This window comes from Anser anser (genome assembly GCF_964211835.1).
Source record: "Anser anser genome assembly, chromosome: 8".
Taxonomy (NCBI): Eukaryota; Metazoa; Chordata; class Aves; order Anseriformes; family Anatidae; genus Anser; species Anser anser.
Window position 1 is genome coordinate 12,445,629 of NC_139728.1, and position 18,498 is coordinate 12,464,126.

Consider the following 18,498-nt stretch of genomic DNA (forward strand, 5'->3'; position numbering starts at 1 on the left):
ATAACCACAAAGAAGTGAAAGTGATCTTCAATGCGGCACTTCCACAGATTAATCACTTCCCTTTCAAAGACAAAGTTTTCCGCTGAAGCTGTACAAGAATCCTAGCCCCAAATCCAACAATTCTACTTCCCCATGTGAGTAACGAAGTCAGAACTTGCCTTTTACGTGTCTGTGCAAGTAACAAAAGGAACATTTGTATATTACCTTACAGAGCCTTCTGGAACATTTGGAACATAAAGTGTTACGGGTAAAGGGGCCTGACATGAGTATTTCATGTTTGCCATGGCACGTAGAGCTTCTGGCTCATTCCGAGGGGCAGACACCTTCATGCAACCTAAATAAGTCAGTTTGTTAAACAACACACTGTCCTCTTCCAGGGGTTCAGTAGGAGAAGATGGCCTTGGTGCAGACACTTCTGAAAATGAAGAAAACATTTCTTTAACCATTTGGTTTTATCTTTCACACATGGTTTTCTGAATAAGTTTCAGAGCGAAATCTCCTGTTGCTTCTGAGAAGCATGGGAGTAAAAAGTCCAACTCCAACAGTAAGAAATCCACTCAGCAGCTTAATATTAATATTATGGCTATTCTAATGCAGGTTCGCAAGTATTGCTTTGGGTCAAATTGCCTTTTGATTCTTTTTAGCAGTACTGAAATACATGTTTTCTTTATGCTTCATTCCCAGCTGTTCTTTACTTTGGTTTCCTTCTATATCCCCATTCCTACTCATTATTTTTGCATAAAGATGCCCTTATTTCTCTTCTCGGCCATGTCTTTGCAGCTTGTATAGAATTATTAAATTTAAACACGGCTCACATCGCTGAGATAGTGACAATGAATGCATGGAACCATCAGGGAGCTTAAGAAAAGGGATATCCATTTGGTCCTCTAATCAGCAGAAGAGAAGCATTCTTTTTGCACTATCACACTATTATGGACAGGGAAGACCTTGAGGGAGCTTTTTTGTTTGCTTGCCTTTTTTTAAAGGCATTTTGACTTATGATAAAAGAGAGGAGAGGTGGAAGCTAAGAAAAATTCAGAATTATAAATCAGATTATCTCTACAGGTCCTTTCCAACCTGGATTACTCTATCTTAAACTCCTTTTCAAAGGCAGGTCAGGTTAGATTAGGGCTAGTTACCAAATTGAATCAGGTTGCTCAGAGCCTTGTCCAACTGATTTTTTATCTCCAAAGATGGGTATTCCAAACCTCTCTAAGAAATCTGCTCTCTGTTTTTCTATTCCTTTTGACTATAACTAATATTTCCACAACACTTAAGTCATAAAGGCTGCACAACTGAATGATTTCTATTGAAGAGGAGGAAAAAAAAAAAGCATTTGCAAGTATTTGTTAGTGCATTCGTGCTAAGTTACGTTCTGTTTGATGCAGATCAGTCTGCAAAAAATCTTGTCAAATAGGAACCCAGTAAGATAAATTTCCCAAAACAGATCATTCTAAAATATAGCATAAATGTAACTAACTGAACAGTGTTTCCATGATTTGTAAGCTGTGTATCTTACTCTACCATTAAAAACTTATTTGACTTCCTAAACAGATACTATGGGAACTATCTATCTGATAGAATGACACAGAAGTGCTCTGCATACTTCTGAGGGAAAAAAATAATAATTCAAAGCCCAGGGACAAGGCAATAGTCTTGTATTCCAAATAATTGGGGTGTGGGGACAACAACATATTTTCATTCTAATGTCTTGCTGTCAAAAAGTAACCGAGAAGACCCAAATTCTTTGGTAATTATTCCTTTTCTTATATTACATTTCAATGTTATTAAAAATGCTCTAGCAAAACCACCAATGAATTATCTGTAGACAGCTACCCTGCACAAAATATTGACAGTTACAACTAGCCAGTGCAATTCAAAAGTAAAAAATCCAAACGAAACAAGAGTTCAGATCAGCTGTCACAAAAGTGTAAATCGTATCGATGGGAGCAAATTTTAAAAATTCAGTCAGACTATTAAATAGCTTCTAAATATTTTTGGACTTAAGGAACAGAAAGGCTTGGGGTGAAAAAAAAGGTTTATATAAAAAGCTTTCACTCTTCCTTTTTTAATAAAATTTTCAAAAATCAGCAAAACAGCACAATCAGTCCTAGCAAATATCAATTTTGTAACTGTTCTTATTCATACTTGGTGATAAAACCAGAGAAAAAACATTTATTAGTTTGCTCGTGGTATATCTCATTTTCAGGTAGTAGAGTCAACAGACACTCATGAAATTTCTCATGTTCCATCAGTAGCACCTTTACCTCATCTAGAGTACGTTCAGTGAGTTACCTGATACTTAGTCCTGACTCATCTAGGGCTGGAGACAAAACCAAAGCTATCTTGACCAAAACTGAATAGCAAGAGGTACTGATCTGAGTACAGTCTGTTCCTGTCTATAACCCTCTCCTAATCTGAAATGGAGAAGAGGCCCCAAGCTATTCTCCAGAACAGTTACAGAATAAAGTTCCAGAAAGCATTATATTCATTTTAACTTGAAACTTTAAAGGAAAGAACTGCCATATATGATCGGGAACAGGACATAAGATGGGGAAGCATTTTGTCAATACCTGTAGTAGAAGGGTCTAAAACAAGGTGCAAAGATGGCTGATTTGTTTGACCTGCTGACCCATCTCCAGATGCCTGGCTGCAGGCATCACTGGAACCTTCTTGGAGAGTAGTGGAGTTGTTCTGGTCTTTTTCAGAATCCCTCAGTATCTCTTCCATTGCCTTCTCCAGCTGATCATCTCCATTTGAAAATACCTGTAAGTAGAAGGGTATGACATTTTTTATAGCTAATTGTAGTTTGACTACTATATTTTACAATCTTGCTGCAAAAGTTAAGAAACACTTAAACAGGACAACACGCTAAGCGCCTGTAAGACTGTATCATTCTTAGGAAAAAATACAGCCTTCCACAAATACTAATGTTTCAGACCATAAAACAACATAGCCAGTAGTAGTAAAGTTGTTTTATGGATTCTACCTTGCAGCTTATTTAGTAATTATATCTGAAAGTGTTTAATTTAGACTGAAATTATTGGTTGTAAATAACTGCCAGTTATGCAAAGATAAAATATTTCTCATCTCAAGGGGAAAAAATTTGTATTGTTCAAAGAAGACCAAAACCAGTAAACCAGCTACTGCAACTGAATTGGTGAAGTTTGTAATTAACTGAACAGCTGTCACCCAAATACTAAAATATTCTGGTATTTAGAGGTAGAAAGCTTCTAGAAAAGCTTTTAGTCATGCCTAAGGTAGACTAAGCAAGAAAAATAAATTAAAAACAAAAAATAAACTCCAAGACCCACTGTGGTCTATTCCTACATAGCATGTGTTCTCTTATGAAAAAAGTATTCAGTCTCTGATCCCTAGGTAAAGAATACTTCCTAAGCTTTAATATGAAGCTTAATTTTTTAAAAGAGCTTTTTAGTCCCTTTTTAACGTATAAATCCACAGAATACTAAGAAGTTACTGAAAGAAAATCTGAACAGCTATATTTGGACAGACTTGCTTGATCTGAGCTGTTAATTTCACTAGTAATGAGCAGAGACAAATAATAGTCTAAGATACTCCTCAAGAGCACACAAGTATCTGTAATTAAATATTCAAAAGAAGTTTCCTCTTTTTGCTTAATATGAATCTTAATACTTATTTAAAATAAAGCAGTAGTAAACCTTTAGCTGAGGTTTTTCATCTTTTCCAGAGGAGTCCTCAGGCTGCTGATGAACCAGGACAAAATCTTCATTAATTAACGGGGATACAGTTTCAGGAATTCTACTGGCTTTGCTAAATGATGTTTTGACTTCCATCTCTGGTCAGTAGTCTTCTCCTGCCAAAATAACCTACAGAAGAAGGAAAATGTTAAGGAATGAGTTTTTAAGCTATAAATAATATGATAATAGGTGTAATAGGAAGTTGCCATAAAATAACATCATACTTAAAGTCACACAAGTGTATTATAATGTGCTTAATGACATTTCTCAAACTGATTTCGTTGATATACAAGTTCACTTTTTAATAGCAAGTGCGATTTTTAGGGTGTCTACTTAAAAATCCTATGATTTAACAGCAGAAACTGTCATCTATGTGTATGGGTAACACAAAAACAAGCCTACTTTGGAGCTTACGCTTCTGCTGTTTTTAATCCTCCAGAGCCTGCTCCCTCTGTCTCCCTAATTCTCACCTTTATCCTTTCCCCCTCATAAAGATCTATTCCTTAACTAGAATGTCACACAGGTTATGTGAAGATGCAGATTATCTGATGACTAGTTTTCCAGAAATTATGTATCAAAGTGTATACTATACAAATGAAAACATATTTAACAATTATGTGACAGTTGTTTTTTCATTATTATATCTACTGATGAAGTCAAAGATGATACTAAACCACAATCACATCCTTCTCAGCAAGTTTCTCTGAAATTGTCTACAATAGTTAATCACGTTACTTACAAAAACAAAGAAAAGAAATAACCTGTAAGTACTTGAATAAGTTTTCTCCTGTCCCCAAAGGAAAAAAAAGAACACCCTTAAACAACAAAAAAATAGCAATATATTGGTATCTCTTCACATTGCAAGTTCATTAAAAAACAAAAGCAAACAAACATAAAAACCCTGCACAATCAAGACCAGTCCCAGCACTTCAGAATGAGGACAACTACTGTAGGTATCCAACACAAAGAAAGAATCACCTACGTTAATTCAGAACATCTTCCCTGGTCCCTTAGGGAACAACGACCTAGAATGAAGAACACTGGATACTACATGTTTTCAAAATAAAATGTATCTGTGCTTTTTTTCACATATATATATATATATATATATAATTTATTTATTTTCCAGATACTTTTGATAAATAGCAGATACCTGCAGACATGGTAAGCTTCCATATCAGTTTCCTGAAAAATCCTAGTCAGGCTAAGCACTGGGCATTGGTGTGCTTAAGCCACAGAGTTCTGAAGGATCACTTACAGCAGTGGGGGACAAAAACTGCTCCCTACTGCCATACTTGCAAGGCTGAACATGATTTTTACCTTGAAGCTGGATGCGGAGACCTAAAACACTGCTTGGGCCCTGCCTCCTTCTGAGCTACAGTTTCAAAATAATAAGTGATCAAGAAAAGAACGCAAATTTAGGTCTACCTAGAGGGAGCTACAAAAACATCACTTAAGAAAAGCCATGCAAGCCCTCTTCCTTTCTCAGCAAGCGTTATTTAAACCCGCTAGCTACAAGAGGCAGTTCAGCAATTTGGAATCAAAAAACAAATGTGGAAACTACGCTTTCAATACAAAAATATTTTGTATCACTTTTGAAACCACAGTCAATATGCTTTTGGTCTTTTAAAGACGTGGTTTGTCATAACCATTTACACACACAACTCCACCAAAATATTTTCCCTCTCCCCAACACAGTCAGGATTTTACCTTTCAAGGCAGGGAGGTCATTATACCCAGAAGTCTCAGAACAACTAAAGAACTCAAATTCTTCAAATAACTAACTTGTATTGTAGCACAAAAATTTGCTAGGAGACTCACATTAGAAAGAGGCCACCAAACAATGGCTACAATACTCAGAGAAAGATTACAAATTTGGATCAGCAGTGAGACAAACTCACAAGCATGAATATTTTGCAGACAAATGACGCAAGGTGAGCTCCGCCCGAGCCTCGGTAATGGATTCACCACTGCTGTCAGTTTTGATTCAGTGTTTTGAAGTACCTTGGCTTTAAAGGTCTTTCTGGCAAGAGACAAAACCAAGTTTAAATATATGACACTGAGTACGTTATGGACAGTTTATTAACCCCATCTAGTTGCTTTTTAACTAATGTAATCTTGGAAAAATGTTACTGAAGAACGTATCTATTATTTGCAATAAAGAGCCAGTCCAACTCAAAATGAGTATTAATTTCAAAGCCAATCCTCAATACAGTAGCAGAACTTCACTTTATGGAATTCTTTGAAGGCGATGAAAGAACAAATACAGGCTCCCTGAATACAGCATATTCTGGGAAATCATTAAACCTGCAAAGTTACACCTCCACGGGAGAAAAAAGCAGAGGGTGACGGGACGGGACAGTCCTGGCCACATCAGGAGCAAAGATCCAGTCCATCAGAAGCATCCCCCTCCCAGCCCACAGGTACTATTGCTGGATGTCCTGAAGACAACAAACTAAAAGCCTCGCCTGTACGTCTAGCACATTTGCAGAAAGGAGGATCACAAGATACGCTACTTTGACGTTTTGTTGTGTTTTAGTCTAAGTTTCAGTCGGTGAACTTCATGCACGTACTTATGGGAGAGCAGCACGGGAGCTCCACTCCGAGAAGGCCCTACTGCACGAATTATTGAAAGACAAACGCAAGCTGCTAACAGCAGCGTATCACCAGCTCTTCTTTCTGCAATAACAGAGGACAGACAGACACACTGTCAACTAGAAAAAGCTTTTTGTAGCAATATTTTAACAAGAAAACCAGGGTAAATGTACATTTGTAAAGCCAGAGAAAATGCTAACAAAACGAGGGAAGCATACTGAGGTTTGTTCTTGCCTTATGTGGATAAAGATAGTTTAAGGGAAGTCCTACTTCCTAAATAAGGAAGACGAAGGAAGTATTATAAACAGCAGATGACTGCAGGGAGTTTCTAATTCCGTGCAAATTTCCTAAAAGCATACCATACGCATTCTTGCAATTACATTTGATTTGCAAAGCACTTAATGTATTTTAGAGCATAGTTTAAGCTTGAACCACCACACTGAGTGCAGACACATACCTTCTTCCAGACACAGCTATGCTAGCTGAATAAATTACCACGCCTGACCTTTTCATTCCAGCCTACTCCAAGCTGCCATCAGCATTATTCACCCGATGTTCTTTATCCCAGCTCAGTCAAAACTACAGCAGTCTCCACTTTACAGCCAAAGACGAACACGCACAGGTCAGCCATTCAGGAGATGAGTTCCTTGACCATGCATCTCTACACTCCTCATCCCACACAAGCACAGTTACGAGTCTACAAACCACACAGGTCTTCTGCTAAGACCACCTCTTGATGTCCACGACAGACATCACGCCAGGTGACAAGTTAAAAACAATGGAAACTATGGAAAATGTGGATATTATAAGGATCAACATCTCGCTGTGAACAGGTTGCTCATTTCCTCCCCCTTGCTTTCTAAATGGCATGTGACTAGAAAAAGCTTTACATACAATATTGCATGACCAATCTGTGATCAAAAATAATTTTTAATGCCTGAAAATATATCAAGAATCATGATCAAGTCATACTCAAAATTAAACAACTTGAGTAAAGTTCATATGAGAGTTTAATAATTTGACTGGGAGTCTCCAGAAGATTATTGAGATTTATACCATTTTAAGAAATAAGCTACTTAGAGGGAAAAAGTTGTGTTGTTTTTTTTTTTCCACATCATAAATACACATGCTCTAATACTTCAGCTAAGCACTTCTGAAGAAAAGCAATGAAGAGAATAAAAACCTCTTTTGAATGAATCAAGGTTATTTGGGGAACAGAAGGAACAGAACACCTGAGAGGGTTTTTTATACTGTATTAACAAGAAAAAAGGCAAATGACTTCTGGACATCAGTAGATCATTATGTTATTTCCCTTTCTTCGTTAGCTTCACCCCATATTAAGGGCTTTTAGTCCTTAGTCATTGCACAGTTATAAACCTGAACTCCTCTCTTCCTTACAAAAGTCAAAAAACAAATGATAGTGTCACAAGTATGCATGTGCGAAGAACAGACCCCCCTACTAAACTCATAAATAAGCTTTTTTTTTTTTTTTTTAATTGTTGACTGCTTTATCAGAACGTACAGACGGCTATACAGGCTACAGTCCTGTTCAGTTTATTCCCTGAAATTAGTAGCAGACAATCCTGGAGCTGAACGCTCTCTCAGAATACTGATGAAAGAGGTTTAGCATTTGCATTTGGTTACTGCTCAAACTGCACTTGACAGTCAGGGACAGGAAAGTCCGTAGAAGTAACACACCTCACCTGCTTTTGCATGAAGTCCAGTGGCTTTGTTTAAGCTGCTAGTGCAGTTTAGTTTCAAATGGTGTCAATACACCTTCTGTTCTGGCAACAGCACTCGAAGGATAAAAAACACAGGCCAGATGGTCACTACCCAAACCATCGGGGTGAAGAGTCAGAAGGGCTCGTCCAACAATGCCTTCAAAAAGATGACAATAAATCGTGCTTTCAAAGTTCTCTTCACAGTAATACTGGAAGTATGTACTACTACCGCAAGGAATTAATTTCTACAAAGGAAGTATCTTAAGCAGTCACATTCTTTCCTGTAGAGAAGATAATTCTTCCTCCACACTGATGAGCAATACCACGAAGAAAACAATTCAGAAACTCAGCAACAATTACACAGGAAGAAATTATCCCAAACCTCTGTTAAACAAAGCAACTGTATGACAAAACGACTGCAGTTCTGAAAGAGGAACAATCTCAGAAAGGGCTTTCTGGCAAACAGCTTTTCAAAACAAAAGATACTGGAGATAGAAAGTAATCAGATCTACCTAAAACAGGGGGGAAGAAAAGATCTTCCTCTGCAAAATATTTTAAGTTCTAGTTGGTACTATGACGACTGAAGAAAAGCTGTTGTTTTTCTCTGTGAGCTTTGCCTTAGAGCTTTACACCACTCATTTCGTCTTTCCGTACTTCATTTCCCAACGCTTTGCTTATACAAAGTCCTAGACAAAAGCTAAGCCACTCCTGTTGGAATACGAGCATTTTGGGGCCAGAGACCAGAACTCACTGCATATGCTTACAGTGCTATGCATTAGAAGGCCCAAACTTAGCAGCTTCCCTGCTTCATTCCTGTAAGGCACCATGGGTTCATCACAACTGCCTACGCCAGCCTCAGTGGCAGAAGAGCAAGAGAAGCTAAGGAACAGCAGCACTGGAGGACTCATGTCCTCCATTGGAAAGAGAGAATCAAAGGAAGGGTCAGCAACTTTCCAGAAGGGGATTGCTTTGCAGACCTGACTAGATGGAAAAAATTCCTCAGCAGACAGGTCCCCGTTAGCAAAGCCATCTTTAACAGGAACCAATCTTCTGAAGCAGTTACCTGACATTTTTGTGTTTACTTCCAGCTCACTTTCAACAAGTATGTCAAAGTTACTGCTGAAGTTCACTGTAGGTTCGGAAAATATTTAATTTTCTTTCAGTATTACATTCGACATACCAGTAAACAAATCCTACTTCTTTTCAGAACTGATATTCTTCAGCGGACTCTGTGGGAGCTTTCCGAATTGGAAAGTCTCACAAAACTATGCAGTGATTCACCTTCTGCTAACAGATGCACGAAGTGCAAATGTACACCAAGCAGCGTAGCTTGTTCCCTTTTTGAGCCACACAATACAATGCACCTGTGCGAAAAGAGCGTTTAGCCAACTTAACTAGAAACCACAAATGTGACTTAGATTTGCAGTTTACTGAAGTGGTGGGCATTACATTTTAATTTGCTGCTAAGGAAGCTGGAAACCAGCCAGATGTGGACAGTCCCACACACACACACACAAATAACTGAGTGTCTCTACCATTGCTTCGTATTTTAAGCAGCACGTCAAAACACTGTGCTACCGTAAGTCTCACCCAGGGAGATAGCTACCATTATTGAGAGGCATACCTTCTTCAGAAAGCCAACAAATGCTTCACAAAGCTTTAGCTTTTGAATGCTTTTTCACTCAAGGACCGAATAGCTTTCTAAAATTCCTTACTACGTTGTACATTTAAGCAGTACAGCTAACCATCTTCCACAAAATCCTTTTCTTTCCTATTGACCGAGTGGATGCATATGCAGCTGGAAACCCTAGGTTTCATAAAAGCAGTGTTTAACCTCATCAAAATCAACAGCACTGTAATTTTACCCTTAATGCCAAATTCTCTCTGTGTAATGTTCATATAAGAAGCTAAGTCCCTGTGTTCACACTACTACTGGTCCATGATCCATCGATTGTTTCCCAGTATCCTAGTTCTGGCTATGAAAGACACTGTAAAGCACATCTGGGAAAAACAAAATTAGCATTTACTTGGCTTACCAATACTGTTTCCTGAGATTAAAATCAACCTAATGTAAGGAGATTGCTGCTGTATAAAACATTAAAACATATTATTTTAAAATATTAATACGTATAGATATGTATATGTATAAAAGCATCTTCTAATTTCCATGAAAGCAACGTTAAGAGCTCAAAACAACAACAGCAAAAAAACCACGCACACAAGAAAAGAAAAATCAACCATACAACTAAAAAGTAACCACCGAGCTTATTTTGGCAACACTGCCTCCTCTGTGAAAGCAAACTCCTACTTAATACACAACAGCAAATAATGAGGCTGTTCACAGACAGCAGACTGTTTTCAGTTGTTGTACCGGGTGCCTAGATACAGAGAAACAAGAGGCCTAGATACAGACTGGTTTTATGTCAATTTTGTAGCCAAGGAATAACTCTTAAAGGAAGACAGAAACAAAAGAAAACTACATAAACAAGAAAATGTCTATTTTCCTTCAAAAGCATACTGCACACAGATCTTACAAAATAAATTTTAGCACAACCTTTTAAACAGATCCCATCTTGAATGCCATGCTCTTTATTCTAAAGGAGAGAAACTGCTTTGCTGAGCTGAAACTGGATTATGCATAAATCACTGAACCACTTAAAGATTGCAAAGACGAATAGTTTGGAGTCATTCCGGGAAAAATACTGGTCTTATTCATCTTAACTGTAAGATCGTCAGGGTGAAGAACCCTTCCAGAATGATGGTAGGCACGTGCTTGGTACATCAGCGGAGTGTGACTCAGGCAAGGAACCAGCAGACATTTACAGCCCAGCAGAGAAGGGCCATCTCTTCTCTTCAGCAGAGATCATCCACCGCTGCAAATCACAGGCAAGAGGGAAGATGAGAAGCAAGTGTAAACCAAACTAAATCCACCAATCCAACCCCCCTACAATTTAGGGGCGGAGGGAAGGGTATCATAAATGCTAGATGAAAGATCAGTCCAGGTGAATGAAAGAACATCGGGTAAGCTGCCAGCCACAAAGGTAGCCGCCAGTAAGCTGGATACTTCCATTTGCTCAAACTCCACAAACTAAGAAAAAAGCATTGCAGCGAACAAGCTACACCCTAGACAAAACAGAGTTAAAAATAAGGTTGAGTTGGGTGTTTTTAGAAAGAGAGAAACAATTATTCAGGCCTAAGATTTGTCCACACACACAAGTGAGCGGCAGGAGAAAGGAGCTAACAAACAGATGACACCAGCATACCTGCTTCTTACTGACACGTGGTACTTTATGCTGTTTACAAGTATAACCAGTAGCAGCTAATCCAATTAGGACTGAACCAATTTAAAGAAATTTTTGGATTTTCTGCTAATTAAAAGCAAAACTGTTGTCCTCCCTATCCGCCTTTCAAAACATATATTTTAGAAATAAGTATATATTATATATATAGTATATATATACTATATATATATAGTGTGTGTGTGTATGTGTGTGTATATATATATATATATATATATATATAAGAAATAAGAAATATGGCAGCTTCCACCACCCTACAGGGGTTATCATTCTTTTTGTGTCTTATGGGAGAAACACACACACACACACTAAAATACAGTAAATCTGCACATCACGTGTTCTGGTACACAGGCTTACTGGGTAGCCTACCAGGATTTCAGACAACTCGCTTTAGCACAGCAGCTCATTGTACCTCAAGGACAGAGCAACCAACGTAAATGAGCACTGAAGTACTTCTTCACGCTGCTTTCCTGTTATCAGCTAAGCACTAACATTTGGCTTCTTGAGCCAGTAAGTCATTTCTTACTTTGGAAAATATAAGGTAGCAGCAAAGAGTGCCCGATTCTTCTCAGCTGCAGTCTGACTGGGCAGCACGTCGGTTTCCTCTGTTCTTCATTGCGAGATGATGCTTCCAGGCAGCATTCAAACTGAACCCAAGCACTAGCTGATTTACTAAACCATATGGCCACTCACTCCATAACCAGAATGACCTATATTCCAGAGGATGGCAGTAGCATAGAACAACCAGTGTTTTAAAAAGGATTTACTGTTTTATCCCTTAATAGTAAAAATAACAGTGTCAGTTCAATTTAGCCTATGGGACAACCTCTCTCCATTAAATATACTGAAAGTTTCAGCCAGGTTTTTTCTCCACAAGCTATTATTTCCGATGTAAAAAAAAAAAAAAAAAAAAAACACCATGATGTAATGCAAAGCAGACCATATGGAAGAGCAGGCTGATCTAAGGCCTGATCCTGTGTGCCAATCTTTCCCCGTGCCAAACAAGTGCCTTATGAAGCGTCTCTTCCAACAGCGCTGGAACACCGGAGACACCTCGATTCAGTGCCTGCCTCCTGAGCTAGTAAAGCCCTTGTTCGTCAGAGGAACCTGTGCCTGAGATTACAATTGTGATCTTAAGTTTGCAAAATAAATTTGGGGAATATTAAGTTTCGCAGATTCAAGGTGAAATAAGTGTTTTGTTCTTAACCCCGGAAACTACCTTAATACTCTCTGACCACGGGAAATGAGATTCCCGCTTCTCAGATGCTGTTAAACGGCAGTTGGTCATACACTACCACCGTAGGCTGGACAAATGATACTTCCCAGCCTATTTTAATTTGATTTTCTTCAGTTATTTTTCTTAGTTTTGTATCTTTCATTCTAATAGTTGTCACAGCAATCATGAGCTGTAAATGAGTAGCCACTCCAGACTTTTTTTTTTTTTTTCCAAAAACATTATTCATTTATGGATTTTCCAAAATGGCAAGGACTATGAGTTTTGGTTAGACAGCCACCAAAACTTCTACTGCTTTAGCAGCAAGACTGTCCAGTCTCAACAGTGCACCCAAGAATAGATGAGAAAGAAAAAATTTCCTTTATAACATAAAGCAAAACAAAGCTTCTCATTAAAAACAAATACTTTCTACACAAGTAATGCAATTAAAATCTTTTAGAGTCCAAGCTAAGATCTTAAATCATCACTTGAAAAATTAAATATTTAGATAGAGCATGAAAAGATGGAGACAACAGTTCTTTTAAGGGCTGAGACTAACTGAAAGTGAAACCTCGGGAAAGTCAGGTTAACTGCTTCAAATTGGGAAACCTGACTGTAACTACTATATAACGGTGTACACGACAACTAAAAGCCACAGTACATGGCTTTAACTATTGCCTCCCTTAGTCCTGTGCATGTTGAACTGTAGAGGTGCAAACAGTATTTAGTTTTGATTTGACCAGTAAATTCTTAATACCTCTGCATGCCAGAAGTCATGTGCTGATATCCCACATTCCCAGGGCAAGTTTTTATAATGATATTCTGCGACGCAGCTCTAGTACTAGTTTCAAAGGCCCCTACAGGTTTTAGAAAAATTAAGAAAATGAAAGTGGTTCCCTCCCAGAAAAACGGACTTCCACGGGTAAGAACAGTGCACTATGTAACCAATTACACCTGGTACTAATAAACTGCTCTATCCATCTAATCACATTAGAATAATAATAATAATAATAAAACCTTTCCTTCTATTTCTGCTTTTTCCATTTTAAGTCTGAAGGATCAATACAATTTGCTCATGTCATCAATCAAGATGAGAAGAAAACGGTTTGGTCTCAACATGCAGGTCACTTTATATTTTCCAGAGTACCCAAACTCTTCTAGAAACTGGTAAGAGATGTGCATATGAAACTTTCTGAAAGACACATACCAAGGAATACCACATATCTTCCTTAACTAAAACAAAGCATTATTTATTTATTAATAACAGTGCACTCTTTGGGAAGGTTTTTGTTGTGTGATCTATTTAACTAAACAAATCCATTCCATAACTCAGGGTAGAACTACTGCTTGGAAAGGCAGTATGAAAAACACCAACTAACACCCATAAAAAAAAAAACCAGCCTCATTCATTCTGTTTATTAACTATTAAGAACATTTTATAATTCTGACCAAAAAAAAAAAAAGTTACTTGATCTAAAGGAAGAATCACTGAAAGCCATACGATCATGTATCTGAAAATACTTATAAAAAAGCTGCTTCTGTTGCATTGCCTGAGGTTACCTTCAAATTAATAGCACATGTGTGTATCATTACATATGATCTTACGCAGGCCAAGTGCTCCTATCAGACAGCATCTGCTCCAACACCTACAGCCTTGATTTTCAGAAGACGCTACGGATAATGGTCCCTTCTAAAACGTTTTTTGTTCCCATACAGTGGAACATTAAAGTATTTCCTAATCTCAGGATCTCCTCCACAGACTGCCTGAGAAGGGAATGGGAAACAAAACGAACACGCATACACTTTTTCCAAGAAACAATTTCTTTTCTTTCATCCCAGACATCCATAATGAGCAGAACTTACTTTTCCTCCTAAATGCTTAAAGAAAACACTGACTTCAATAAATAAATGAAATAATCAAAAGCCAGACATAATCTTTTTATTACTATTTTGCATTCTTATTTGTAAGAATTCCTCGAAGCAGCTAACAAGTACTGACAAGGTGCTATAGAAGACTCATAATAATAATAAAAAAAAAAAAACACTTTTCACCAGCAATTATAAAAAACATAAATCTGAGGTGCCCGAAGAAGGGTTGGTTTGTTGGTTTTTGCAGCCTTTTCCTACTACTTAAATATGGTAAGTAGAATTGCTTCACAGGGTAAATTCTATGTTAAAACACCATGACAAAGACTTTTCAGATTCTTCTTATGGTGAAACTATCACTAAGCTCAAAGAAAAGCAATTTTTATTTTTTCTTTGTATAAACAAACTTCACTTCCCAGGCAGATCACCACTAATTACCTAAATCTTATGCACCTTGTTTATTTAATTGAATGACTCTCATTAATTACATTGGTGTAAGACTCAGGCTGATCTAGGCCAGTTGATAACATCAGAGATTTACATATCTTTTCTCCAGCATTACTTTAAAATAATACAATATAGTTGCTCATACCACCACCAAATATAACTGGAAAAATCGTGCAAAAAGCTATAGCAGGATTTCTGTTAATTTTCTTGACATAATCAAGTTGTCTAACCTTACCCAACAACAAACAAAGTCAGTACTTGTCTGTTGAGACAGGCTATCCAGACTAGCTGGACTACAAAGTGCTATATTTCTAATCTGAGAAATTCACCTGCTTGCCTAAATCAAAAAATCTTGAGGAGCCAAAAAGATGCAATTGGATTTTTTTTGGCTGTTGTTTTGTTTGGTTTTTAAAAACCACAGTCTCCATCTCTCAAAGGCTAAGCTAACTTGCCCAAAAAAAAAGCGTGCTGTGCTGTGGGTTTCAGCACAATCCATGCATGGTTGTCATTAAATGTAGATATAAAACTCACTGTCGATATTTACATACTAACTACTTCAATTAAACATTTTTACTTCAGGAAACAAACAGAGGGCGTTACAGTCAACTAATGTAAAATATAAAATGCACAGAAATACTAATGACAGAAGTTCATCTTCTAATAATTATACAAGGATTTGCTTTCTATAACAGCATTTTCAACATGCTACCTTGAGCACCACTACGGGAACGTTCCATTACCAAGTCCCTAGGCTCAGGACAAGCCAGCAAAATGGCATACATTCAGCTGAGAGATTGCAGGAGTGCAGCAGTGAATGAGGGGGGACCCCACATAACCTCAAGGCCGGTGTTACAATGGATAACGCTGACACCACCAGGGAAAAGCTGGAGTGAAGAGCCTAACTGGTGGCTCACTATTTTGGTGCTGAAATTTATACGCCAAATTAACATTTGAATTTTTAAGTCCTGCTATACTGCCAAGAACAACAGAGTCAAAATTAGAAAGGAGCCACAGCCATGAACCTCTCAGATGCATCACAGCAACACGCTCTTTTAAAGTTTCGACACAACCAACTCTTACAACTCGTATTCACCTACCCAACGAAAGGACAGTAATTATTCTGATACCCATAAACTCGTTTAGCAGGACGTGCTGTAGGACATATTCATAGGGATCACTCATTTCCTTTCACACTCACAAAAGCCATTAACCCATGGGACAAGCAAACGATTTACAATGCAAGGAATCCAAACCCAAAACACAAAGTACAACCTAGATGAGCACGCATTCAAGTCAAAGTTCAGTCTTCAACAAACCCAACAGAGTGTCCCAGCCCTGTGAGCAGGGAACAAAAATTCACGTGTTCGCAAGTCCCAGCAAAGCAGATGGTATTCACTGCACTCCTACAGAGTGTAAGAACGGAATGTTACTGCGGCACATCCTGGGAGTTTTGTAGAAAATATACAAGATAATGCAACCGCTTTTTCCATGCTCCACAATATCACCTCAGAAAGCATACGGCTGCCAGAAGGAACAAGAAGCAGGATCACAGAGGCCGGGGTGGAAACTGGTAGGGTACGCTAGAAGGAGCAGCACCTGTCTTTGTCTTACTACATACCCTTTGTCCTTACCTCTCTGGCTACCACCAGAAGTTAGATACTAATCTACGCTGTCCCTCAGTCTGACCCCTTCATAGTCAGTCTCAATTTCTGATGTCTCAATAAAACGAAAAAAGAATCAAAAAAGGGAAGTTGTAATAGTCAAAGGCAAATATAGAAGCCGTAACAACTACGAGGAACTTCCAACTTCATGTTAGTCTTTTGGGGCTTGACAACCGATTTTCTTGGACATTTTCATCAACTTCCTCCCCTCTCCTAACCGTTTTTATACATACCTATAGCAATAAACAGTTCATAATTAACATTCAAAACAATGTGCAGTTACTGAGTTTTCTACGGTGCACTTACTTTTTTTTCACTCAAAAACATTGAACTGTTATCTCAAAAAAAAAATCTAGCTAACAGTTGCCAGTTTGTTGAAATTTCGTAAAGCCAAAACAAAATTATACAAGTATTAACAATTAGGATCAAGTATAATAGGGATTAAAAAACATTTTATGGTAAAGCTGTCCACGAGCAAACACAAACTCTGTGCACACAAACAGAAAGGACTAATATTTCCACAGGCTCATCTTCATTGCACTGCCCAGTCTGAGCTCTAATTCAAGTTTTACTCCCAGACCTACTGCTGGTATGCACATCAAGCTCTCTTTCAACTTCATTGCTGTTTTGTACTCAGATGCCCACACACATGCCAATTCAAGCTGAAAACATCAACACTTATAAGCTACAGATAGTTCATTAATACCTTGAAGATACAGGAGGTGACGAACTGCCTAAGAAAGCCGCATCCCCTCCCACCATCTGCTCCAACTGTGCGAGTGTCCAGGCAGTAACGCGCTGAAAGAGGCTGGACAACTTACGTGACTGACAAAGAACCCCAGGGAAAGAAAGGAGGATTAGAGCACTTCTTCAGCCACTGCAACGCTTGGCTCAGCAAGCCCCTGTGTTAGCACAGCCAATGCACAGCACAGACAAAACCAGGCAGCGAGGCCTGGGGACTACCGTTACTTAGGCAGCACTGCCACCAAGAAGTAACTTGTGAGACTTGAGTTCAAAATAACAGGAAATAATGAAAGTACACGCCAGAGGAACAAAATAAAACGTCGGGTTCGCAGAATGGAGGGGAAAGAAACCACGTCTCTGCCACAGGCACTTCAAATGGCCCAGCCTAAGGTTCCTGCTTTCCTTTTAATTTTTTCTCCTCCCAAAAAAACAACCAAAAACTGTCTCCTGTGAAAAAAAAAATCAACTTGCAGTGCTCAAATATTCCTAATAAAGAGAAATATACCAGTATGTTCCTTAAGTGTAAATAAAAGCCTGCAAATTATTTTTGCAAGTTTATTTTAAAAGTTTAGCCAGCTATTAAATTTCTACACCCATTTCTAAATTAAAGTTATGGATTTGGTTTTGTATATAAACAAACACACAATGACAATGCACCAGCTGAGGCATTCCTTACAGGTTTTATTATAAAATATGTTAGAAATACAAGTATATATATACACATAATGTTCAATACACATTTGTGTATTGTGTATACAAATCTGTAGACAACACCTAAATTTTTTGTAACCAATCGTTTCAGTAAAAATACCGTATTTTACATACTCAACAGAAATGCACAATAAAACCATCTTAATTAAATTATCATGCTGAAATAATAAACAGGATCCTAGACCTCTGTAAAGCACAGTAATCAAGTCAAAATATCTAATTTACATTACTTTGAATTATTTTCCCCCCGAGAAATTTTAGGAAATCCAGCCTGCTGTAGAAGTTACCAAAATATTCAGAAATACCTGGAGACATGCTACCATTACCCCACCGTAAGGCCGCAATGCTAAATGAATAATGGTACTGAACAAAAAGCAACTCAATTCAGCATAACTTCTTTTAAATAAAATATGTGGGTTGTTTATATTTATTGGTTTCTATCTTAACAAGAAATATTTATAATACAAGGTGCTATTTCCCTAAATAATAATGAATATTATTAAAATTAACTAAACAGTAGTT

General features: G+C 37.8%; 1 protein-coding gene across 9 annotated transcripts in view; it reads right to left on the reverse strand.

Moving 5' to 3' along the window:
* RABGAP1L (RAB GTPase activating protein 1 like) overlaps positions 1 to 18,498 on the reverse strand; it is a 249,466-nt gene that overhangs the window by 223,959 nt on the left and 7,009 nt on the right. For 8 of the 9 annotated variants that reach the window (XM_083846183.1, XM_083846168.1, XM_083846179.1 and 5 more), the window contains 3 exons: positions 3,681 to 3,848; positions 2,574 to 2,766; positions 205 to 415 (listed from right to left, as the gene is read on the reverse strand). In XM_083846183.1, the coding sequence (XP_083702309.1) occupies positions 205 to 415; positions 2,574 to 2,766; positions 3,681 to 3,815 (539 nt within the window). In that variant the 5' untranslated portion in view covers positions 3,816 to 3,848. The remainder of the gene's footprint in view (positions 1 to 204; positions 416 to 2,573; positions 2,767 to 3,680; positions 3,849 to 18,498) is intronic. The other variant, XM_083846185.1, reaches the window with a different exon arrangement.